At 41.9% G+C, this 26,536-nt stretch overlaps 3 protein-coding genes across 9 annotated transcripts in view; 2 read left to right on the forward strand and 1 right to left on the reverse strand.

The window, feature by feature from the left end:
* Positions 1–7,868, forward strand: part of ndufv2 (NADH:ubiquinone oxidoreductase core subunit V2) — a 35,993-nt gene extending 28,125 nt beyond the window's left edge. The window contains exons 6-8 of the mRNA XM_055633942.1: positions 1,835–1,944; positions 3,334–3,410; positions 7,672–7,868. Of these exons, the coding sequence (XP_055489917.1) occupies positions 1,835–1,944; positions 3,334–3,410; positions 7,672–7,765 (281 nt within the window). The 3' untranslated portion in view covers positions 7,766–7,868. The remainder of the gene's footprint in view (positions 1–1,834; positions 1,945–3,333; positions 3,411–7,671) is intronic.
* LOC129696236 (acetyl-coenzyme A synthetase, cytoplasmic-like) overlaps positions 1–22,258 on the reverse strand; it is a 109,620-nt gene extending 87,362 nt beyond the window's left edge. For 3 of the 4 annotated variants that reach the window (XM_055633941.1, XM_055633938.1, XM_055633940.1), the window contains exons 1-2: positions 21,953–22,258; positions 2,542–2,640 (exon numbers count right to left, since the gene is read on the reverse strand). The gene's annotated coding sequence lies outside the window, so the exon portion shown is untranslated. The remainder of the gene's footprint in view (positions 1–2,541; positions 2,641–21,952) is intronic. The other variant, XM_055633939.1, reaches the window with a different exon arrangement.
* Positions 22,259–22,271: 13 nt separating this feature from the next.
* The window catches only part of ankrd12 (ankyrin repeat domain 12), a 169,297-nt gene continuing 165,032 nt past the window's right edge, over positions 22,272–26,536 (forward strand). For 3 of the 4 annotated variants that reach the window (XM_055633932.1, XM_055633934.1, XM_055633935.1), the window contains exon 1: positions 22,415–22,580. The gene's annotated coding sequence lies outside the window, so the exon portion shown is untranslated. The other variant, XM_055633933.1, reaches the window with a different exon arrangement.

Here is a 26,536-nt window from a genome sequence, read left to right on the forward strand (position 1 = left end):
TTTTGAATATCAGTGAAGTGCATAAAGTGTTTTATCTTGTATGTGATAACAATTGATTTGCACAAACACCAACGGGATAAACAACCAAATTAGGATTATTAATATGTGCCAAAATAGATTTTTGTCTGGTCTGTTGGATTTTATTTAATTTATAAAAATGCCCATTGTGTAGTGGGTTGACTTCCAGAAATATTATTTGACATCAAAAATCAATAATCCTAAATAAAAGTTAGACAGATTAATGTTGTTTATTAAAAAGCATTTGCACATTAGGGTAGATCTCTGTACTTGGGTAGCATGTATTGTTCTGGAACAACTGTCTGTCCTGCTGCTATCAACAATCATACACTCCTTGATTTCTTTTTGGTTCTTGTACTTTTAGAATTGTGCCCTCTTCGTTTCTCCTATCAAAATATAATATTTTACATTGTGCAACATGAAGTTTCATCTGTCACTTTAATCAGCAAGCATCAACCAATAAACATGGTCTTAATTCAGTATTAGCAAATTGATGAGTTAAGCATGATTCATGAAAAAAAAATGCGCATAAATGAAGATATAAACTTAGGATTTTTGTTCAGTAAGAGCCTATGATTTATAAGCAGGATTCGTCCGGGACACTTATTCTCTCCATATAAAAAATAATTTGGATAGTGACATGCTAATTATCTAGTCATTTTGTAATATTATTTAACAAATGAGTAAAGTTTTGTTCCGAATTATGAGAGACAGGAAATCTATGAATGACTAATTTTGAAGCTGAAAAAAACTTACCATTTAAAAACCCTCAAACTGTCTGTGTCAATTATTTAACTCGGCTCTTGCTCATTACATAACTTTTGTGCCACATGGGGCCATATGGATCAATTCAATTATTTGACAGCAGATTTTAATCCGGGAAAGAAAGGTTTGTTTTTCTGTTCTGTCTTGTTCCTGGAGCTTTTAACACCTGAAACTGTCAGAGGCCCCTGAAGTGAGATGGATGTCCATCTAACTACTGAGCAAATGCACGTGTATAATTCAGAGAGTTAAATATAATCAAAATCGTCCCCCCCCCGAAAAAAAATTAACACTTGTCAATAGTCCTATTTCAAAGGTTTCCCACAACTATAACTTAAACTCAGTGTTGTGATACTACCCCAGCTGAAAGGTACCCCAAAGCAGTCACGGTTCAAATCAAAAACTTCATGCTCTATAGCCAGAATGCAAACAGCTGTGGAAGTACATTGCATCTCTTGCAAGTGACTGACCGTAACTCATGGCTGCAGCTCAAGAATTATAATCAGGTTAATCATTCCTCGGCTATAAATAACAACCTACAATTCTTTACATTCTTGCAATTTGTAGCAGAATCCTGGAGTCAGTGACCAAGCTTCCCGTTTCTAACAAGGCCACCCCCTTCAGTTCTAAGTTTATTCCCACCTCATTAGAAAATTCCTGTCTCAATTGACAAGACTTTCCTAAAAAATATTAACATTGGCAAGATTATGACTTTCAAGGGAAAGCTAGATATCCTAATTTCTAGTTCATACAGCACACCTTATAATTTACTTTTTTTAATAAAATATGTTATGAGATCTAAAACGCCTGTCATTCAATGTCATGTGTAAAACAGTAACATTTCAAAATAATGTTCAATATACCAAAGAATCAGAAATGAGCATTTCGTGATTTTATTTTGCAGTTTACATTTAATAAGTAGTGCCTTGAATGGAAGATGATATTCCGAAATAAACTGAATTTTAGTTTTGAAAAGTATTCTAAATTGGTTCTGATGGATCCCAAACAAAATGTGGTTTTGATGCAGAATGACTTAGCTTATTTTCATTTTTAGGTATTGCAATTGGAGAAACAACACCTGATAAGCTTTTTACCGTCACAGAGGTGGAGTGTCTGGGTGCATGCGTGAATGCACCAATGGTTCAAATTAATGACAATTATTATGTAAGTCTTAAATATTTTTCAATATTTTAAATCTTCATGTGTGATGATATAAATGTGAAGATGATGGATATTAATTCGACTGTGTAAATCCAAACAAACCACTATTCTGTATTAAAGGAAGAAATTGGAATACATATCCCCTAAACGTCAATCTTATATTCCTAAAGTACAAGGTTCATATCCATATTATTAATGTGCATAATAAACAGTAAGGGCCTCGCACTGAGCCCTGTGGTACACTACCGGTTGTAGGCTTCCAGCAGTGAAAAACATCCGGCTTCACCCTCCGCCTTCTATTATGCCAATATTTGATTGTCTCCTAACTTGTCCTGAATCGATCGTCTCTGTGAGAGCATGAAAACGGCACTGCCCTCATCAATGCATTTTATTACCTCTTGGAAAAAGATAATACAGTATAACAAACAGGATCTCACATATACATATATAATGTGAGAATGTCTGTAGTCCCTGCCTTTTCAAACGTTTCTTATTTTGTCTCCCAATAATTTTCCTACACTGATGTTAAACTCACAATTTCTTGGCTTATCCCCACTGCTTTAAAAAATTATTATTATTAGAGATGTATGCTGCCCTTACCTGTGAAATCTCAAGACCCCAGCAATCTCTTTGCTTGCCTTGCATAACAGCTTGGGTACATTTCATCCAGTTCTGGAGATTTATCCATCTTTATATCTGCTGAGATATACAATACCTTCTTAAATTTCACTATTGAAAGATTTCTTCATTCCTTTCCCTGAAATTTTAACTACAACGTTCTGAGTAAACATGGATGAAATATTCATCTAAGACATTGCTCTAATGAACTAAATATAGTATCCATCAACTATTATCGCTCATTCTGTTCCTAAGCCATATAAAAGCCAAGACATAAAAGTCAACATCTAGGCAGTCATTTGATTTCTTGAGAGAATAGAAGAAATGGTTTAACATCACGCTAGACAGAATCCATCCAGCCTATATTTCGGTTCTGAAGTGCAGTGGAACTTGAACCCTTAACCCTCGGATTTGGACCTTCTGACTTAACAATGCTAACCATTAAACCACAAAGTACAGTTTAGGGAAATTACAACAAACTTCTCACAAGGACCTATGTTTCACAAACATGATAACTAGATGTAATACTTGATTGTTTTATGCTTGCTGCATGGAATATGATAAATTGGGCATTCAGTAGTAGTACTCTTGCATTATTTTCATTTAATGTACAAATGTACACTGATCACAGTAGTTTCTTATTTTCAGCCTTTGCACCACACCAACTGTTCGGTCTTTTCCATGAAACAAAAAATGTACAATTTATAGTAAAATGTTTTCTTCCTGGTAACTGATGGTGTACAATTGCTGATGGATAATATATTTGCTTTATAGGAGGATCTAACACCAAAAGACATGGAGGAAATAATTGATGAATTAAAGGCAGGCAAGATTCCTAAACCTGGCCCAAGGTAAATGTAATTCTTAAGTTATACTCCAAAATGCAATGCTTAAAAATATGTAAATTTCAAACTTTGGATAAATTGAAAATGAGGTGTACTTTAGCAAGTAATCGTAGGATTTTAAAATGTCCTTAAAAGTCGAACTAAATTACTCGTTACTGGACTCGTAGGAAATGTTAAGCACATGAAGCTAATCCTTCAAGTAACATTCATTTTGTATATATTTATTAGGAATCTTGATTGTGCTTTGTTCCTACATTGCTTTTATAGTTAGACCAGCTGCCCAGCTTTGGGAACCTGTGATTTAGCATTAGCAAACAAGGTTGTGACCTTCATGTGCACCATAGATGGATGTATGGTGTCTTGCTGTCAGTGGTGGTTGACATCCAGTCTTGAGTGTGTACAGAACTACATTTTATGATTGATTTTTCTCCATTGAAACTGGGTGAATGAGCAGTTGGACACTGTAATCCATGTACTTTGTTTGGACTTAATTTTCATCATTTTCTTGTTAATCTTTCAAAAAAAGGAACACTTTCCAAAAAAGAGCTGGAGGCCTAATAAAATTATGCTAATATTTAAAAAACTAACTTTAGTTTATTGTCGTGTGTACCTACACAGGGGGCTAGGCCATTTGGCCCTTCGAGCCCACTGTGCATTTTAGAAAAGATGCTGATCTTCCAACTCAACCCTCTACCCATTGTCTCAATTGTTCTAATGAGTATTAATCTCAGTCTCAGTTTTGCATGGAACCAATGCCTGAACCTTAATGGCCTTGTTTGATAGTGAATGTTAAAGATCCACATTGTTTAATGGAAATAAACATTTCCGTCCAGGAGTTCTTCCATAATGCTAATTGGACATAATACAATTATCGATCAGGGAACAATATTTATATGGCCAGAATTGGTTGTAACGTAATTTCGATCGTGAATTAGAGCCATTTAAAAGTTAGTAGAACAAGTGTGACCCGTTGGGTCCCGTCCCCTCAACGTGCGGTTGCGGGGTAGGGGGCGGCCTGCAGCGTCACACACACCCTAACCAACCCATCACACACACTAACCACCCCCATTGTTATTATATTAATATTATTCATTCACTCCTTTTACCCCATCCCCCTGCCCTATCCATTCACGCCTAACCCCCAACTCGCAGGTGCGGATAGAGAGGGGGGGGGGGGGCAAAGAGAGAGAGAGGGAGAGAGAGAGGGACATAGAGGGACACAGAGGGGACACAGGGGGGTGGCAGAGGGAGCGAGACAGAGAGGGAGGGACACAGAGGAGGGGGGGGGGTCGTCAGAGGGGAGGGGGTTCCCAGATGGAGCTTGAGGGGGCAGAGGGGGGGGGGGGGGGGGGGGGGGGGGTTTGAGGGGTGGGGGTGCGTCGTCAGAGGGGAGGGCGGGGGTGGTTCCCAAACCTCGCTCCCCAGGCTGCAGGCAGGACCCCGAGACAGGGCTGGGGGGGGGGGGGGGGGGGTGGTTCGGGGATTTGTGAAAATTTTTATTATCTCAAGTGGTCAGGGTTAGGAGGGGGTGACGTCATTTGCAGCACGAGCAAGAAGTCAGCAGGGATTTTTTTTCTCCAAAGGTTTATTGGCATCAACAGACCAGACCCGAGAGCTCTAGTACAGAGCCAGACTTGCTCGTTCTTCACTTGCTGCGTGCGCCGCAGTCTTTAGCTATGTATGATCTTTGGTCTTCAGTCGACAGGGCAACTTTTGTATAATGGGGGGAAGGAGGAAGGGGTGGGAGGACATCAGGGTGTCTGGTGATGCTGACGTCTGTCGCAGTGCGAGCAGACGGCAGGCAGGCTGATCCATTGTCACATCAGCAAAAAACAGGCGTTTTGATTTCAAAGTTTTATCGGATTTGTGAAAATTTTTATTATCTCAAGAAATAAAGCACAAAATTTTCAGATAACCCGATTTCGGACTCCAGGGGGGTAAATCTACTGGAATATGTAAAACATTTTCCCGTTCCCATGTCGTTTTTTTTCGATAAGATTGTGGTAGCTCAGTGTACGCACAACGCACACATGCGCACTTGCACCTCGATCAGAGACTTTTGAGAGCTCTCTTATAGTTATAAGGATTTTTGAAGCATTTGACAAGCCCTGTAAAACTAGCTGCTGTATCCCGAAAAAAAATACCCTTTATCTATTGAAAGTTTCTATTACAAATAATATTAAGTATACAAATAATTAATAATAATAATAATGCTGTCCCAAACATGAATTATTAGCATGTTTTTATATTGAAGCGTAGAACACTTGCATCAAAGCTGAAAGGCTCATCTTCTTTTTTTGAGACAACAATTTCCACACTGCCATTCAATTACCAAACCAGTTGTGGAATCTATCCTCTTGGCTGATGATAGTTGCACATGCCTCCATCCCCTGCACCTGAGAGAAATGATGTGTACCTTGGTAAATTAGTTCCTAGTTTTAAAAAATATAATAATATCAAGCAATGTCACCAATCCTTAAACTTTATCTGCAGCAAGTGCATCCTTTGGGCTTGCGGAATCCCAGTTAGCATGCAACACTAAAGTCTGCTCGTAAGCTGTAAACAAAGTTTATTAGTTAAATGAACACTGAAATGTTGCTTGCTGCAGCTGCTAATTGATCAATTGATGCTTGCAGTCAAACAATTTGTTTCATGTACAGTTACTACAAGTAGCTATTTCCAGTTAGGGAGTAAATAAAGGGCATTAATGCCCTCCCTCTATGATGGGTGCATGCCTACAACTTTTCTGGAATGATTGCTGTGAAGCAAATTGTCAGCATTTTTAAACTTTGTGTCAAGCAATGCAAGCAAGATGGGCTCTTAGTTTTCTAATGAGTTGCAGGGAATTTATAATTTTTCTTCCCCACCCCCTGTATAAAATGTACACAAATCGAAAGTAGTGACTTATTGACAAGTATTGCCACCAGAGTTAGTCAATGCACCTTCATAATTACCATTGGAATGGTTAGTGGTGCTGCCCAGGAATGAGATGGCATGTGATTAGGATTATGCAGACTGTGTAAAAAGTCAAGGATAAGTTAATTTTCCCATATCAGAACTTATACTTTTCCACTCCATTTACCTTGACATTTCACCTACTTTAGACGAAACTCTAGTGTAAAATCAGCACATTTTGGGTGGGGCAAAATGTTATTTCAAGCTCTGTGTCTTTTCACTCCTGGAGCTCAGCTGCGTACCGTTGGTTAGCTGACCAAATTAGTTCAATGTCAGAAGCCGCCAACCAGTGCCAAATACAAGGTTACTGACAGGAAAATAAGATTCACACTAGAATCTGAAGCAAACATTGTTTCAACAAAAATGGAGCACAATAGCAATCTGTCATTTTCAGCAATGCAACTAGAAGGCTTAATTGACCAGGGAATGAATCATACCTTCTCTGCCCACTTAACCACAAATCACTCCCTGTGTTCCAGACATTTGCCAAGAGGAGGATTAGAACCAGAGGTTATCAAAACCTTGATGTGTTTTCTGACAAACCAACAAGACTTCTTCATCGAGACAATGTTACCATATTCGTGTGTTGCTGAAATGTTCACAGGTCTTGGGTACTTGACCGTTCCAAAGTTCTGAAGTCAAGGTTCCTATCGCCCACTTGCTGTAAACTGGTTCTTTCAAAGCTGTTGCCCATATCGTAATAAAGTATATCCTACTACTCAACTTCTCTTCACCAGTCACTTAGGTCTTTGATTAAGCTTTAGATTTTTGAGATAGTGGAAACGGGCCTTTTGGCGCACCGACCTGCGATCACCCTATAAACTTTAACACTATTCCTACACACTAGGGACAAGTTACAATTTTACCATAGCCAGTTAGTCTAAAAACCTGTACATCTTTGGTGTGTGGGAGGAAATCAGAGCGCCCAGAGAAAACCCACGCGGTCACTGGGAGAACATACAAACTCCGTACAGACAGCACCTGTAGTCAGGATCAAACCCGGGTCTGTGGAGTTGCAAGGCAGAAACCCAACCACTGTGCCAACCCAAAAGCATTTGTGAATAAAATTCTGTGCACCACACCTGTTAACTATCAGGACCTACGGTTAGGTGCATACTGTAAAGTATGTAGTTGGTATACCAGTTAGAGCTCAGAAACAATGCACTTAGCCACTTCAACTTTAAGAGTTTAAAGGATTGAGTGTCTATACTAGGTGAAACTAAATGCTAGCAGATAACATGGCTGGAGAATTGCGATTTATAATTTTTGTTGTATTTAAACAAAATGCTTCATTACTTTTTACCATCTATAGGAATGGACGATTTTCTTGCGAGCCTGCTGGAGGTTTAACTTCGTTGTTGGAACCACCCAAGGAGCCTGGTTTTGGACTTCAGCCAGGACTTTAGCTAATCTTGTAGCTAGAAGGAGCTGCTAATTTCCCGAACTGATCTTATCTTGGTATTTGTGTGCAAACAAAATGTATATAATAAAATGTTTCTCATACTGCAAGCCTAAACATTCTAATTCTATTTTTTTTTATGTGGTCCTATTTTAAATAAATAAACTAACACCCCCCCCCCTTCTTGTGCTTCCACACTACAGATGGAAAGCCTCCTATTACATGTGCACAGAATTTTATTCTGCTTTATAGCAACAGTTGCAAAGTTTCACCCCACCAGAATAAATGTTCTCTTGTAATAGATCCACCTATTTAGTTTTAATTATGTAGCACAGCCGATATAATAAGCCTTCCTTCAATGGTCTTTCAAAATTCAGATTCCATTATAGTTAGGAAGATTTTTCTTAAAGCTATTCTATTCCCAAAGGCAGTAAACATCAGGCTAATAGTGGTGCAGCGAGTACTGCATTGAGCAATTGGCAGGAATCGATTAGTTGGTTTGAAATAATGTGCTGTGCTGAGCTCATCTATTGGGCAATCCATACTCCTCCCTACACCACGAGACATTCCTCTGAATGAGACAGTAATCAGTACATTTTAACAAAGGGATAAAAAAGGTGACCCAGAAAAGTTCTCAATTTCTCACAGAAGAAAGCTGAAAGAATTCAGAAGCTAGTAAATTCATTTACCAAAAAAAAAGATATCACTGGAGTAACTCAGCGGGTCAGGCATGATCTATGTAGAACATGAATAGGTGGTGATTCGGGTGACTGATTGTGGTGGGGTAATGGTTGTCATCTTAAGCAAATTAAATTTACAACATCAAAAACAGCAAGACACTACCAATGGCTCTGCTGACAAAAATAACTCAAATGACACCTTAATCCTCTACCACGGCCTTTTAAACTAGTGCAAATCTATTGTTAATAACTTTCAAACCGTTAAATCAGATCAAAAATTGCAGCCGATACACATGCTTTGTCAAAACAATTTATATACCAGATCAGTACTTAGCATTTTTTAATATTGCGCAGCAGTAGAGTTGCTCCCTTACAGTGCCAGAGACCAGTGTTCGATCCGGACCACTGGTGCTGTCTGTACAGAGTTTGTATGTTCTCCCTATGACTGCATAGGTTTTAGCCCTCTGTAGATTAATTAGCCCTCAGTACAAATTGTCCCTAGTATGTAGGATGATGTTAGTGTACGGGGTGATCACTGGCCGGCGCAGACTCGGTGGGCCGAAGAGCCTGTTACCATGCTGTGTCCCTAAGGTCTAAAGTCTTAAAATGTTATTGTCCATCATTTGCTACCTGTTGTGAAGTGATCCACCTAAACCCACTACAGTCACTGAGGGAGGTATTTCTAGATGGAAATTTGATTATTTTGACCTACTCAATTAACAGAAATATATGTTCAGTCAGAAATATGTGAAATTTTGTGATCTACAAGCTCGTCCTTCCGAGCTGTTATGGACGCATCTTTAGATTAAGGAAATAGTTATCATAAATTGTGGCTCAGATAGTTGTTTAAATTGAAGGAAGCCACGTCGCACTGGTGGCAGATCGCTGTCAAGCATAACTCTTTTGTTGAGATGATTGTTGCATCCTTCCACGTGAGTGAAGGGTTATAGCCTCTCCTTTACATAAGCCACATTGAACTAATTAATACAAACACCACAACCCCATGATCATATTGAATGGCGGTGCAGGCTCGAAGGGCCGTATGGCCTACTCCTGCACCTGTTTTCTATGTTTCTATAACAAAGGTTTGGGATTCACTGAAAGTAGAAAGACCAGTAGAAGGACCATCAAGAAGAGGCCAGTAAGCTCTGGATACCAAGTAGCACAGATCATCAGGTCATAAGAGTAGAATTTAGAATTAGAAATAAGCCTTTCTTCAATGAAGTATTTCAAAATTAGGATTCCATTATAATAAGGAAGATTTTTGTTCAACCTATTCCCAAACCCTAATGTTGGTCACGTGCAAAAAGGTGGACCAACAATAATGCCGATCCAAAACATCAAAGTCAGTAGCATCACCTGTACATTTTCCTCTACGGATGCTGTCTGACCCACTGAGTTCTTCCAGGAATTTGTGTTTTACTCAAGATTCTAGCATATAACATTAACTACAGAAGAGGTTTAGCAACATTGACAATAGAAGCTGGTTTCTAGCTTTTTATTAAAACAGCTTGTGTAGCATGGCTGCCGTAAACAATCACGTAACGTTTAATTGGTAAAGAAAATAAAAAATCCAAATAAATACTGCTGTATTAGCCTAATATTTAATTAACCACTATGGGCTATTGGTCCGCAATGATCTGAAGGAGCCCAACCCAAAATATCACCTATCCATGTTTTCCAGACATGCTGCCTGATCCGCCAAGTTACTCCAGCACGGTGTCCTTTTATGGTTAATTTTTAAAAACATGGCTCCAAAATATTTTTAAAACCCGTCACCAGTTGATCAAATTGGCAGAATTGTCTATTCAATAAGAAGAACTGTAGATACTTTATCTTCACAAATGCTACCCGACCTGAATATTTCAGTACTTTCTAAAATGGGACTAACTTAGATGGGGCATCTTGGTCAGCATGGATGAGTTGGGACAAAGGGCAAGTTCCTGTGCTGTTTGTCTTAGCTCTGTTACACATTTACTAGGGTACCACAAATACCACAATTTACACAAACGCATGGAATCGTAAAATGTAGCTTTCGTTAAACTGACATTGAACATACAATGGAATAAAGGGCTGCATTGGCTTACAGTGGCAGTTCACCCACTTAAAGGATGATTAGGGATCACCTGTAAATACTAGCCCTACTGGCAATAACTATCGTGAATAAATGGGGGGAAAAAGCATCCTTCTGCAAAACAGCAAATGCATATCAGCATCTCTATAATAATAAAACTTATGCTTTTTTGTGTTTTGTCAATCTATTTTCCCTATCTTCTTCCAAACGCTAGGCCACAGCCTTCCCATTTTCACATATCCTACTCATATTTTTTCTTTCGAGGTGATAAACACCTTCCCGTCGCATTCGCACCTATATTTCTGAACGTAATAATCGTTTAAAGTTTTAAAAAGAGTCCAAAAATCACCCATTTCAGAAAAAAAAAACCCAGTGATGTCACAATGCACTCGCAAGGCAGGACGGGATACTCCGGGAGGAAGGGGCACTCTAGCGCTCGCGGCAGAATGCACTCGCAAGGGGGGGGAGGGGGGGGGAGAAAGAGGGAGAGAGGGTAATGGGGAGGGGGGGGGGGAGAGAGAGGGCAGACTTGAACTCGGCGAGCGGCGGGCGGCGCAGACTGGGCCAACTGCGAACGGGCGGCGGGCCTCGGCACCTCTGAGGCCTCGGAAATTCAACCAAATTACTGCGTGTTCACCGGCTTCAATCCAGAGCCGGGGGGGGAGGAAAGAGGGCAGGGCGCTGTGGACGGCCGGCTGAGTGCGCGTTAGGCGGGGGGTTCATAACTCGCAGTTTCTACGCGTTGAAAACTCCACGCAGCTGGCCGTGAGGAACACAGGCAATGTGACGTCATCCAGCTCGCTTCAGCTCGTTAACTTCAAAAAAGATCTCTGATTGGTTACCAATTTTTGTTTAAAAAAAAACCCGGGTAATAATGAAACAAATTTTCAGATGAGGGGATTTTTGAAATCATGTGGTAAATCTCTACCGGAATATGTAAAAAATTCACTGTACCACGTCGGGTATTCGAGGAGATGTGAATCAAAGAACCCGATAGATAGATCACTAGGTTATAGTCTATATAATTTGCACAAAATGCAGTAATGCTAAATTTGAAACAGGGAAATATTTCTTCAGATTGAAACCTCAAAATGCCTTGTAGTTATACTAAATTTGTAATCCACAGTGGTGCAGCAGTAGAGTTGCTGCCTTACAGTGCCAGAGACCCAGGTTTGATCCTGACTTTGGGTGCTGGCTGTACAGAGTATGTATGTTCTCCCTGTGACCATGGGTTGGCTCCAGGTGCTCCGGTTTCCTTCCACATAACAAAGACACAAAGGTTTGTAGGTGAATTGGCTTCTGTACATTGTCACTAGTGTACAGGACAGTATTAGTGTGGGGGGGGGGGGGGGGGGGGGGGGGGGGGGGGGTGAAGGTTGGTCGTATGGACTCAGTGGGTCAAAAGTCCTGTTTCCACACTGAATGTCTAAAGTCTAAAATGGTACAATAGCCATAGATATAGGCCCTTCAGCCCAACTCGTCCACAACAACCAAGATGCCCCATCCAAGCTAATCCCATTTGCCCAGGTCTCGCCTATATTCCTCTAAACCTTTCCTATCCATGAACCTGTCTTTTTAAATGTTATTATTGTACCTGCCTCGACGACTTACTCTGGCAGCTCATTCCGTATATCCACCATCCTCTGAGAAAGTTGTCCCCCAGGTTCCTATTAAATATTTCCCATCTCATCTTAAACCCATGTCCTCTGATTCTTGATTCCCCTATCTGGGGTAAAAGACTGCATTCACCCTATGCATTCCTCTCATGGATGTATATTCCTCTATAGGATCACCCCACAGCTTCCTATGTTCCAAGGAATAAAGTCCAAGCCTGCCCAACCTTGCCCTGTAACTCAATCCCTTGAATCCTGGCAATGTCTTCAGAATGTTTTAATCCCCCTCCCTTAAACGCAAGTCAAGATAGTGCACAACATTATTAAAGGTTTACATGTGCGACCTTCCTAGTGCAGTGTCAAAAAGGTAACACAACCAGTAATCTCCGATTGGAAAAGCACACCATCTACAGAGCCCTCCATAATGTTTGGGACAAAGGCCCATCATTTATTTATTTGCCCCTGTACTCCACAATTTGAGATTTGTAATAGGAAAAAAAAAACACACACACATGTGGTTAAAGTGCACATTATCAGATTTTAATAAGGCCATTTTTATACATTTTGGTTTCACCATGTAGAAATTACAGCAGTGTTTATACATAATGCTTAATCCCCCGATTTCAGGGCACTATAATGTTTGGGACACAGCAATGTCATGTAAATAAAAGTAGTCATGTTTAGTATTTTGTTGCATATCCTTTGCATGCAATGACTGCTTGAAGTCTGTGATTCATGGACATCACCAGTTGCTGGGTGTCTTCTCTAGTGATGCTCTGCCAGGCCTGTATTGCAGCCATCTTTAGCTTATGCTTGTTTTGGGGGCTAGTCCCTTTCATTTTTCTCTTCAGCATATAAAACGGCATGCTCAGTTGGGTTCAGATAAAGTGATTGACTTGGCCACTCAAGAATTGACCAGTTTTTTAGCTTTGAAAAACTCCTTTGTTGCTTCAGCAGTATGTTTGGGACCATTGTCTTGCTGTAGAATGAACCACCGGCCAATGAGCTTTGAGGCATTAGACAATAGGTGCAGGAGTAGGCCATTTGGCCCTTTGAGCCAGCACCGCTGTGTTCATGGCTGATCATCCCCAATCAGTACCCCATTCCTGCCTTCTCCCCATATCCACTGACTCCACTATTTTTAAGAGCCCTATCTAGCCCTCTCTTGAAAGTATCCAGAGAACCGGCCTCCACCGCCCTCGGAGGCAGAGAATTCCAGACTCACAACTCTGTGAGAACAAGTGTTTCCTCGTCTCCGTTCTAAATGGCGTGCCCCTTATTCTTAAACTGTGGCCCCTGGTTCTGGACCCCAACATCGGGAACATGTTTCCTGCCTCTAGCGTGTCCAAACCCTTAACAATCTTATATGTTTCAATAACAATCCCTCCCATCCTTCTAAACTCCAGAGTATACAAGCTCCATTCTCTCAGCACGACAGTCCCGCCATATCGGGAATTAACCTTGTAAACCTACGCTGCACTCCCTCAATAGCAAGAATGTCCTTCCTCAAATTTGTTTGAACTTGAGCAAATGGGACGTGTCTATACACTTCAGAATTCATTATGCTACTATCATCATCAGTTGTATCATCAATGAAGATAAGTAACGACAGATGGCACAATGGGCTAAGTGTTCGGCTGGCGACCGGAAGGTAGCCGGTTCGAATCCCGCTTGCAGTGCATACTGTCGTTGTGTCCTTGGGGCAAGACACTTCACCCACCTTTGCCTGTGTGTAAATGTAATGTAATTATGTGAAGCACTTTGGGGTCAATGCAAGTTGACTAAAAATGTGCTATATAAATAAGATTATTATTATTATTATTATTATAAGATTATTCCAGCCAGTACCTTCAGCAGCCATACATGCCCTGGCCATAACACCCCCACCACCGTGCTTCGAGGTGGTATGCTTTGGATCTTGGGCAGTTCCTTCTCGCCTTCATACTTTGCTCTTGCCATCACTCTGATATGTTAATCTTCGTCTCATCTTTCCACAAGACCCTTTTCCAAATCTCAAATTGTGGAGTAGAGGCAAATAAATAAATGATGGGTCTTTGTCCCAAACATTATGGAGGGCACTGTAGTTGGGTCCAGACCTGATCCTAGCCTTGGCGTAGAAAACATACAGCCAAATTCCAGAGGGTGACCTTCCTCAACATCAAGAAACAGTGGTAAAATTTAAGTCGGTAGACTTTTACAATAAACTCTCTAATTGTTGAAGTGAAACCTTATAAAAGATAGTTAGGATTCTTGGAAATCAATAATTTTACTTGTAGAATATCACCCAAAAGTTCTTCTCTTGCTTCTATAATTTTGCTTCCATCATAAAGCCAGAGTGGGGATGTTACCAGATTGCTTCCATCATAAAGCCAGAAGTGGGGATGTTACCAGATTGCTTCCATCATAAAGCCAGAAGTGGGGATGTTACCAGAATATTACATTTGCAACTCCTGAGCGACTAAAGCAATATATGCCTGCTTGCAGCAGGATCCAGCAGCATTAGGCATGGGCTAATAAGTGGCAAGCGATATTCATGTTACAAAAATGTCAAGCAGTACCATCCTTAAAAAAAGTCCAACCACCTACTCTTTACAACCAACGGCATTACAATCTAAAAGCATCCCACTACAAACAAAAATGCCCTCACCACATAATGAGTATGGTTACAAGAACAGGTCAAAGTCTAAGTTATCCGAGGCAAAATAGTCATCCTCTTAACACCCAAAAGTCTTTTCAATTTTTCAATAAGCACAAAATGTAGCAAAACTAAATACGTTCCACCTGCCTGGATCTGTGAAACACAAACACATTCAGGACAAAGCAACCAGCTTGATTAATAAATAAAAGACACACAGTTGCTGCACCATGCAACATCTGAAAAAAAAGATTCTGCAGCCCAATTCTATGCTAACTCCACTAACTAGTTCGCAGATGACACCACCAGAGAGCCAGATCTCAACCAATTGCCAACAGAGTGCAGGGAGATAGAGAACCCAGTAACAGTATCAAGACAAAAACCGTCCCCCTCAATGTCAGCAAGATGGACGAGCTAGTTATTGATTTCAGGAAGCATAGTGGAGTACATGCTCCACTCAGCATCAATGGTGCTGAGTGGAAATGGTCGAGGCCTTCAGGTTCCTAGGTATAAATATTACCAAACTATCCTGGACTAACCACATCGAAGGAACAGCCAAAAACAGTACATCAACACATCCACTGGAGACTAAGTAAGTTTGGCATGTCTTCAACAACTCTTTCCAACTTCTATAGATGCATGTGTCCAATAAGTCTTACCAGATTCTGCAGAAGCCAGTGCGAGTTGTTGGAGATACACCAAACTTCCTTTTAGTCTCCTCAGGAAAGCATACTACCAGTTGCATCCAAGTTTGGTGGTTTGGCAACAGCTCTGCCCAAGACCGCAAGAAATTTCAGAAAGTTGTGGATATCACCCAGTCCATTATACAGAAGGCAGACATGGGGGGGAAATGGGAAGATGTGGCGAGTGGTGGGGTCACGTTGGAGGTGGCGAAACTGACGGAGGAATACTTGTTGTACGTGACGGCTGGTGGGGTGAAAGGTGAGGACTAGGGGGACTCTGCCCTTGTTGCGATTGCGGGGATGGGGAGAGAGAACAGTGTTGCGGGGTATGGAAGAGACCCTGGTGCGAGCCTCATCTATGGTGGAGGAGGGGAATCCCCGTTCCCTGAAGAATGAGGACATTTCAGATGTCCTGGTGTGGAACGCCTCATCCTGGGAACAAATGCGGCGTAGGTGGAGGAATTGGGAGTAAGGGATGGAGTCCTTACAGGAGGCAGGGTGGGAAGAAGTGTAGTCCAGATAGCCATGGGAGTCAGTGGGTTTGTAGTGGATGTCGGTCAGAAGTCTATCACCTGCGATGGAGATAGTGAGGTCAAGGAATGGTAGGGAAGTGCCAGAAATAGTCCAGGTGTATTTCAGTGCCGGATGGAAGTTGGTGGTGAAGTGGATGAAGTCAGTCAGTTGTGTGTGGGTGCAGGAGGTTGCCCCAAAGCAGTCGTCGATGTAACGGTGGTAGAGGTCGGGGATGGGGCCCTGGTACGTATTGAACAAGGAATGTTCGACGTACCCGACAAAGAGGCAGGTGTAGCTGGGGCCCATGCGTGTGCCCATAGCTACGCCTTGTGTTTGGAGGAAATGGGAGGAGTCAAAGGTGAAGTTATTGAGTGCAAGGACCAGCTCCGCTAGGCGGAGAAGAGTGTCAGTGGCTGGGTATAGGTTGCTCCTCTGGTCGAGGAAGAACCGGAGGGCTTTGAGGCCATCCTGGTGGGGGATGGAGGTGTAGAGTGACTGGAGGTCCATGGTGAAGATGAGGGGGTGAGTGCCTAGAGAATGTTGTTATCACTGGTTGTTGTGGACTTGATGGGCCTGTTTTCAAATTTGTATCAATAAAGCAAATAGCACTAAAATATAAAAACAAAGAACTGCAGGCACTGGTTAATACACAAAAGGATACAATGCGTTGGAGTAACTCAGCAGGTCAGGTAGCATATGCTCAGAACATGAATGGAGCCATGTTCTCCAGAGATGCTGTGTTACTCCAGCACTTTGCGTCCTTTTAAGTACTAGAAATACCTTCACTCTGCTGTTTAATACAGCAGCCTGACACATTCTACAGGATAATCAATGTTTGGACAATAATCTTGCCTTGCCAGTATCACCACACTTTCTAAAATTAAATGAATAAATTAACCAAAGTCCCAGTTTAAGAGAAACTAAAATTGCAGAACATAAATAGGAAGATAAAGATTATGCATAGTGTGCAATAAAAAAAAAAATTCCTGAAGGATCTCAGCCCAAAATGTCACCTATTCTCTTTGTTCAGAGATGCTGTCTGACCTGCTGAGTTACTCCAGCTTTTTGAGTCTATCTTCGGTTTAAACCAGCATCTACAGTTCTTTTTGGCCACGTTTCAGGCCAGGGTACTTCAGACTTTGTCCATTCCCTCCACGGATACTGGCTGACTTAAGAGTTCCTCCAGCATTTTGTGTTCTAATCTAATCAAAGCTTTTGAGTTTTCTGTCAATTGAAATACCCGATGCTCACCAGGACTAGAACCACATCAGTTGGTGGGTAGTGGGCAGTAACTAAGATTTCCTCGAAAAACCTGCAAAATTAACCAACACAAGATGGAAAATCCAATTCACGATTTAGCTCGTTTACCGATTTTTGTTCACATCTTTACTCAAACAAAATCTTTGAATCTTACAGTACTATGAATTTTCACAAAACCTGCATGGCATTTACAAAGTGACTAAAATGTGAAAATACCCTTCACAATTCCCGACTAGACTAAATGTAAAGTCCAATTTAACATATGGCTTATCATTCACTGACTGATTCTAGATTATTTGGTATTCACATTATTTGGTATTCCTTAAATTATTTCTCAATCTAAGGAATTAATATTTTTTGGAGAAAGGCAAGGAACTCGTTGATCTCGTGTTCCAAGAACGATCAGACCTCTTCATTGCATCTGCAGATTTGAAAAGCATCCCTTGTACAAGCAAATGCAAGTCATTAACCATAATAATGGTCCTTGTACAAATCACTGGAACTTCACTTCCTTCCAATGAGGAAAGCTTCACTTCACAACCACCAACCCTTGTCACTGAACCAGTGTTCCCATACGTGCTGCTGCAGCATCTACAATCTTGTGGCACATTAATAAATGCTATTGGAAAGCCACAAATACCACACCAACCTCAATTCCATTACCTCAAAAAAAGAATTATCTCCACAGGTGCAATTTGCCTTTCACAAATCAATCTTGGCTTTCTTTGATCAATATTCCTGTTCCAGTTCTAACACCACTCCCAGTTATTTCTACAAAGTTCTGCAACATTGGTGAGAATGACTGGTCTGCAGTTACAGTGTATCATCATTCTCTTTTGAATAAGGGTGTACTTGCAATTTTCTATTCTTCCGGCAACATCAAACAACAGACGTCAGCCATATTATGGGCAAGGCCTCTGGTAATTCCTTCCATACTTCCTTCAACAATTTAGGATACATCCATTCAAACATCATGATTTCTCCAGTTTCAGTGTTTTCTGGCATTTCCAGAATCTAAATTTATCCCATGCAGAATCCCAACCAATATCTTCCCTTCCTGAGGGTTCGGCATCTTTTTCTACTCCAGTACATATAAAGTCAATAATTAAAAAGGGGAAATAATGAACCATGTAGGAAAATTCTATGTAATTAAACCTAATCAACAAAACTTGCTTGAATTCTGAGGATGTTACAGGAAAGGGGTGCCAGCGAATGTATGTAGATTTCCAAAAGGCATTTAACAAGGTGTCACATAGAAGAGACCAGAGTGTTGGAGGAATTGCATTGGCAAGGATTAAAAATTAACTGCCAAATAGTGAACAGAGTTGGTATAAATGAATAATTGTCAGACTGGTGGGATGTAACTAGTGGAGTACCCAATGGATTGTATCTTGGCCCCCTCAACAGCCTGAAGCAAGGGACAAAATGAAAGAATTTTGCGAATGAATCAAAATAGGTGGAAGGGCATGCTGTTTCGAGGACATAGTGCTTCAACAAAAAATATAGATTGAGTATCTGGGTGAAAACCTTGCAAATGGTTTTTACTGTGGGGGATGAGGTCATGGACAAGCAAAAGGAATCAAACGGCAGATTTTCTAAACAGAGAATGCAAATAAGTCAAGTTTAGAGGGTTCCAAGGGCCCTGGTGCACCCAGAAGGCAGATCTAACAAATAGTTAAATAGAATAGAATAGAATGCCTTTTATTGTCATTCAGACAAGGCTTGAATGAAATTTAATTCCAGCAGTCATGACATTACGAAAAAACCAAGACACACACGTAAAACACAATTTACACAAACATCCATCACAGTGAATCTCCAACACCTCCTCACTGTGATGGAAGGCAGATGTTAAAGCCCCGGTGGGCGATGGTAAGTCCTGCGGCCATTTAAGCCGCGCCGGGCGATGTTAGGCCAGCTCCGAGTCATTTAAACCCCGCGATTCCGGCGGGAGAAGTTGCCGTTGCGGGTGCTCCGAAAAGCGGTCACCCACCAGGGACCTTCCGATGTTCCTGTCCACCGGGCCTACGGCCGGAGCCTCTGAAGCTCCGAAGTTGGGTTGCAGCCGCGCGTCACCACAGCTTTCCCCGCTCCGAAGTCGGCCAGCTCCGCGATGGCGAGTCCGCAGGCTCTGCGACTGGAGCCCCAGGTTGGAGGCCGCCGCCGGCTCCACGATGTTAGGCCCAACGACACCGGAGACCCGACAGGGAAAAAGTCGGGTCCCCGTACAGGGAAGAGATTAAACGGTTTCCCCACCCCCCACATATACACAGCTAAAAAATAATAAAAATTAAAACCAAAAAACATACATCTAAAGGGACAAAAAAAAAAGACAGACGGACTGCAGTCAAGCCGCTGCCGTTAGGCGCCGCCACACTCCGATGATAGCAAACAACACATTCACGTTTATTGCAATTAGGATAGTTTAAAATTAGGGTGATTTATTAATTATACATGGTTGGCTATACCAGATAGTTTAGTTTATGGATACAGTGTGGAAACAGACCCTTTGGCCCATCGGGTTCACGATGACCTGCATCACCCATCCATTTGTTCTATCCTACACACTAGGGACCATTTACAGAAAGTTATTTACATTGACCTAGAAATCTGCATGCCTTTGGAAGGCGAGAGGAAATCAGAGCACCAGGAGAAAACCCAGTCACAGGGAGAACGTACAAACCCCATAGACAGCACCTGTAGTTAGAAGCAAACCCATGCCTCTAACGCTGGAAGGCAGCAACTCTACCTCTGCACCATTTGCGCAGTCATGCGATTCACCAGGCTAATTCATGTGATAAGGGTTGTCATAAAAAGAGAGGCTAATCAGTTTGAGGCTGTAAACAGTTTATGTGTGTATTGTCAGGTCTGTGTACCATTGTACGTAGCACATTAGTACCTTCACTGATGTACAGCACTTTGGTCACTTTAAATGTGCTATGCAAATAAAATTGATTGATTGAAAATTGTTGGAAGACTTGGAAGACTGAGGAGTGGCCTTATTCAAGCTTACTAGATCCCAAGGAGACTTGCCATGGTAGATTTTGTGATGTTCTCGCTCAGAGAATGATGAACAAGTAAACATAACATTAAATTAAGGAACCAGTCTGTTAACACCCCGAGATGTACAAAAATATCTTTAAGCTGGAGATAAATAAATATTTGGAAGCCTGACAAATTGAGGGGTATGTGGAACTGGCATAGAGGACGAGGTGAGGCCAGAATAGATAAGCCATCATCGTATTGAATGCAGGGCAGGCTCGAGTCCTGCTGCTAATATCTTATGTTCTGAATAGCTTTCCCATGCCTTTTGCCTTTGTATACCATTTTGGTCTAGACTCGATCACACCTGTGCTCTTTCAGACCACTTCCTGTTTGCCTACCTATGAAATATTTTTGGAATCTCTTTTGCGTTTTAATAACTATTTTAATAAAGCATTGACTGCATCTGACCAATCCATTCAAAATGGTGTTTGCACTCAAAATGAATTTAACAGAACAGCAAGTGAAGGAAGATTGTAAACAAAGGCACAAGTTTCAATCACATTTCAATTTGATTTTGTCCATTTCCAAATATATTGTAAAGATTGGCAAGGTATTAAAAAAATAAGCTGATCAAAAGATCAGCAGTCTGAAACCAACGTCAATGTCAATAATAAAAAAATCACAAGCCGCATTGTTAATATTAAAACAATTTTATTAAACTATATGGAACCATACAGGGAAAACATATTTAATAGCTATAGCCTACTTGTGCATACAGGAAGAGCACATTCTAAATAAACTATTTTTGGAGCTCCCCAAGTCAAAATAATTACATTTCCCCTGTGGATGATATTAGGGTTTTTTTTTTAAAATAGGAAACCATAGCAAGGAAATGTTTTGCGATTGGAAAACATTACCTCAATTCTGCCAACATTTTAATGACCACAGCAATCTGGTTAACCTTGTTTAACCTCGCAATTGTCTGCACTTTCTCTCTGTCCAGGCAGTCCGCCCACTGCCTGCAACACTCCCAGGGAAGGGCATGCGCTCTACCATCGCAGACATCTGGCCGCCAGGCTTCCCCTCCCCTCAGCGGCAGCGCCACACAATAACGTTTCATAAATAATTCATCTAATGTTTTTTTTTGTTCCCTCCCTCGTGTGACCTCCCTACTCAATTGAACAGCAAGCATCTCTCCAAACAGTCTACCATCTCTCCACGCTTTATCACCTTCCCCTCCCCCCCCAACTACATGTCAAACCACTCGGCGCCAGAATAATCTCCAGGCCACGCATGCGCATGCGCGTGCCGCCGCCAACTCCGTCCCCCTCCCCCCATCAGCGCCTCCTGTTCCTGCCGTTGATGCTGCGCCTGCGCGCGCTGCGACAATCGCCCCATCCCCCCCCCCCTCCACGGATACACACGGCTCAGCCGATCGCCTACCGCGCTTGCGCAGTCACTACCTCCTGGCTTCAGCGTTTGCTGGCGGACAGCCGCCGGCGCGCACGCGCACACGCTTCCCCTCCACCTCCCGCCGGCGCGCACATTCCTCCAACACCCCCACCATTTACATCAGCACAGCACAAAGCGCCGGGCCCGCATTTAATCCCAACTGCGTGCTAATCCCCCACCACCATCTACACACATGACCACGAATCAAAACCAACATTTGATGATTCATGCTTTGCTTAAACCAGCCGTGTTTTTTTTTTAAAATGTACCACTCCTACCAATTCGACCACCGAACCAACCTGTGTTTAAAACAAACGCGACTTTTTTTAAGCGAGCCAACTGCTCGGTATTCTCTCCATCGCCGCAGAGCCTCCTTTTTTTCCTCCCTTTTCTAGAACTTTCCAGTCTCTTCGGAGACATTACGTCACAAATGATCCATCACGTCCGGTGAATGCTGGGAGTCGCGGCTCCCCACCATTGTTCTTTACCTCACAAGGGATGCAAAGTTGTTTTTAGCATCAAAAATTAACCGTGGCGTATCCCGGAGAATGGAAGGTTGGGGTTTTTTTGCACGAGACGCTTTAAAAATGGTAAATCGGTGAGAGGGCCGGGTTGACGTGCGATAATCGGCCAATCGGAGAGCCCGTAACAAAAGTATTGGGTTTGTGGGTCACGTGAGGGGCTGCGTCCAACCGGAAGGAACGTTGGGCCCGCGGAAAGTCAAAGGCCGTCCCGGAGATGGAACCTTATCAAAGGTCTCGCCGTTTATAATTTCTCTCCTTTTAAAAAAAATAATATTATATGTTGGCAAAATAGGCGGTACCGTCTGTAGCGCGTTTTCTGGTGGGACTGCAGCGTGTGCTGTTTGTTTTTGCAAGCCCGGAGGGTTTTCTTTCAGCGCGTTTCTTCACACGTCCCTTCACGAAGGTAAAGGCCGAGAGCGATGTGATGTTTTAATGGGAAAGAGCGAGCGGAGGCCCGCGGTGGCAATCGGATATTGTATGTTGTGCGGTTGGGACATAGCTGAACCAGGAGGCGTGTGTGAGCCTCATCTACTCCTATGTTGAACGGCGCATATCTACATATTACAGGGGGTGGGGGAGCGATTTTTACATTGTTTAATGTTTCGACAGCTCGTCTTTCTTTTTTCTTTGTATTTCCCTAACGTCTTGCGTTGCTACATTTCCCAGCGATTTAAGGGGAGATTCTCGTGATTGTGGAGTAAACATTTGCACGGATAACTGTCTAATGACTACTGCAGTGACTGCAGTGAAGAGGTAGATCGGTTTAAAGCTGTCTTTGTTGATTAGATATCTGTTTTAAAAAACACGCAGTTCAAGAGATGTTTAAGGTTTATCTTGAAATAACTGGTTGGAGTTTTTTTTTAATGAAGTTAGTGATATATGATTCGACCAGCTTCTCGTAATGCTGCATCTTTGTGAGGCACGGTGGTGGTGCCGCGTCTGCACTAAACTAAAATGGCTTTATGCTTTTAGTCGCTTCGAGGTAAAGCAGCATTGTATATGGGCTGTCCGAATCCCTTTGACAAATAATTCCAGTGAAACCAATAATCCCATAATGACATGATGCTCGTGTAACGAAAGGAAGAAACGAACTCGTCAACCATTTCCTTTTAAGTGTTGGATGGCTGAGACGTTGTGGTGGGGTTGTGTTTGGGGGAAGGAAGGGAAAGTGATTCAAATTAAATCTGTTCCTAATTGGACGTACGGTTTTATTGTAATTATGAGTAAGAAATGGGGAAGCGGATTTAATTCCATTCTTAATATTTAAACGTGATTAATTGTCTGGTAGTGTGAAATACAATACTCGGTAGTGCAGACACTTTAAATCACAAAAACCGTGATTTTTTTTTTTACCCTGTCTGTGAAATCGGATTTAGATCACGAAGGGAATCATAACCAGTTTTACTGTAAACAGGAAATGGTTTAATGTTGCTTTTGAAAGCTTTATTTATAGCGGCATAAAATGTGCGCAAATAATGCTTCTTTCAGTGGGCTTGTAATGCAGACTCTGGCTGTGAAATAGTTCATACTGCAGGCTTTAACAGTCCCTGATGGCGTTAATTTATTTCCACCACCCCGCCCCCATCACTCCCCAAGAATACGCAAGGTGGGAGGAAAGCTTGATACAATGATTACGCATTTATTATAAAAAAATAATTGAGAGGTTTAGTTCACCTGCCTTTTAGATCAATACACATGGCAAGTAGACATTTTAATAAAAGCTTCTTTTGTCGTTGAATAGTACACATTTCTTTAATCCCGTAGACTGGTGGAAGAAGCCAAATGTCACTCTCCCATGTCTGAGTACATTCAAAAGATTTGATTTTAAGTGAATGCATTTGTCATTATGCAGAAGGTCGTTTGCTTAAATCATTTCATTATTGGAATTTAGCAGCATTTAAGGTAGGTTAGTCAGCCGTACACATGGTTTCCTACTGATTTTTTTTAATATTGCACCTTTTGACGCCTACACGCAATGTCAGTTTTTTTTTATCACATCTCGACCCCATCTTTGCCATTAGCATTAATGCCAGACTCAAATGTCTGTTTGATGTTTATATCATAGGTGAATCAAAATTTCAACCAAACATTGCTAAAATTAATAATTTAATCTTGTGGTAAAACCTCATACTGTCAAGTAGATAATAGACAATAGGTGCAGGAGTAGGCCGTTCGGCCCTTTGAGCCAGCACCGCCATTCAATGTGATCATGGCTGATTATTCACGATTAGTACCCCATTCCTGCCTTCTCTCCGTATCCCTTAACTCCACTATCCCTCTTGAGCTTGAAGAGCTCTATCTAACTCTCTTGAAAGCATCCAGAGAACCAGCCTCCATCGCACTATGAGGCAGAGAACCTCTGTGTGAAGAGGTTTTTCCTCATCTCCGTTCTAAATGGCTTACCGCTTATTCTTAAACTATGGCCCCTGGTTCTGGAATCCCCCAACTTTGGTAACGTGTTTTCTGCCTCCAGCGTGTCCAAACCCTTAATAATCTTATATGTTCCAATAAGATCCCCCTCATCCTTCTAAATTCCAGAGTATACAAGCCCAGCCACTCCAATCTATCAATATGATACAGTACCTCCATCCTGGGAATTAACCTTGTAAACCTATGCTGCACTCCCTCAATGGCAAGAATGTCCTTCCTCAAATTGGGGGACCAAAACTTCACTCAATACTCTAGGTGTGGTCTCACTAGGGCCCTGTACAACTGCAGAAGGACCTCGTTGCTCCTATACTCAACTCCTCTTGTTATGAAGGCCAACATGCCATTCGCTTTCTTCACTGCCTGCTGTACCTGCATGCTTACTTTCATTGACTGATGTCCCCCCAGATCCTGTTGTGCTTCCCCTTTTCCCAACATGACACCATTTAGATAATAATCTGCCTTCATATTTTTGCCACCAAAGTGGATAACCTCACATTTATACACATTAAATTGCACCTGTCATGCATCTGTCCACTCCCCCAACCTGTCCAAGTCACCCTGCATCCGCGTAGCATCCACCTCACACTGCCACCCAGCTTTGTGACATCTGCAAATTTGCGAATGTTACTTTTAATCCCTTCATCCAAATCATTAAAATATATTGTAAATTGCAGCGGTCCCAACACCAAAACTTGCGGTACCCCACTAGTCACTGCCAGCCATTCTCAAAGTGACCTGTTAACTCCTACCTTTTGTTTCCTGTCTGCCAACCAATTTTCTATCCATGTCAGCACCCTAACCCCAATACCATGTGCTCTAATTTTGCCCACTAGTCTCCTACGTGGGACCTTGTCAAATGTTTTCTGAAAGTCCAGGTACCACTACATCCACTGGCTCTCCCTTGTCCATTTTCCTGGTTACATCCTCAAAAAAAATCCAGAAGATTAGTCAAGCATGATTTCCCCTTTGTAAGTCCATGCTGGCTCAGACTGATCCTGCTACTGCTATCCAAATGTGCCGCTATTTAATCTTTTATTGTTGACTCTTCCTCACCACGGATATCAGGCTAACTCATCTATAATTCCCTGTTTTCTCTCTGCCACCCATCTTAAAAAGTGGGACATTAGCTAACCTCCAATCCAGAGGAACTGATCCTGAATCTATAGAAAATTGGAAAATTATCACCAATGCGTCCACGATTTCTAGACCCACTTCCTTAAGTACCCTGGGATGCAGACCATCCGGCCCTGGGGATTTATCAGCCTTCAGTCCCATCAGTCTACCCATTTCCTGCCAAATGTGATTTCCTTCAGTTCCTCTGGTCACTAGTACACCTGGGAGATTGTTTGTGTCTTTGTTAGTGAAGACAGATCCAAAGTACGTGTTCAACTTGTCTGCCATTTCCTTGTTACCCATAATAAATTCACCCTTTTCAGTCTTCAAGGGTCCAACTTTGGCCTTAACTAGTTTTATCCTCTTCGCATACCTAAAGAACTTTTGCTACCCTCCTTTATATTCTTGGCAAGCTTACCTTCGTATCTCATCTATTCTCCCCGTATTGCTTTTTTAGGTATCTTCTGTTGCTCTTTAAAAGTTACCCAATCCTCTGGCCTCCCGTTCATCTTTGCTATGTTATATTTCTTCTCTTTTATTTTTATACTCTCCCTGACTTCCCTTGTCAGCCATGGTCTCCCCTTACACCCGTTGGAATCTTTCTTCGTCTTTGGAATGAACTGATCCTACACCTTCTGTTTTATACCCAGAAATATCTGCCATTGTTGTTCCACTGTCATCCCTACTAGGGTATTTTTCCAGTCAACTTTGACCAACTCCTCCCTCATGGCTCCATAGTTCCCATTTGCTCAACTGTAATACCAACACCTCCGATTTACCCTTCTCCCTCAAATTGTCACAATGGGCTATAGAAAT

This window comes from Leucoraja erinacea, chromosome 4 (genome assembly GCF_028641065.1).
Source record: "Leucoraja erinacea ecotype New England chromosome 4, Leri_hhj_1, whole genome shotgun sequence".
NCBI lineage: Eukaryota > Metazoa > Chordata > Chondrichthyes > Rajiformes > Rajidae > Leucoraja > Leucoraja erinaceus.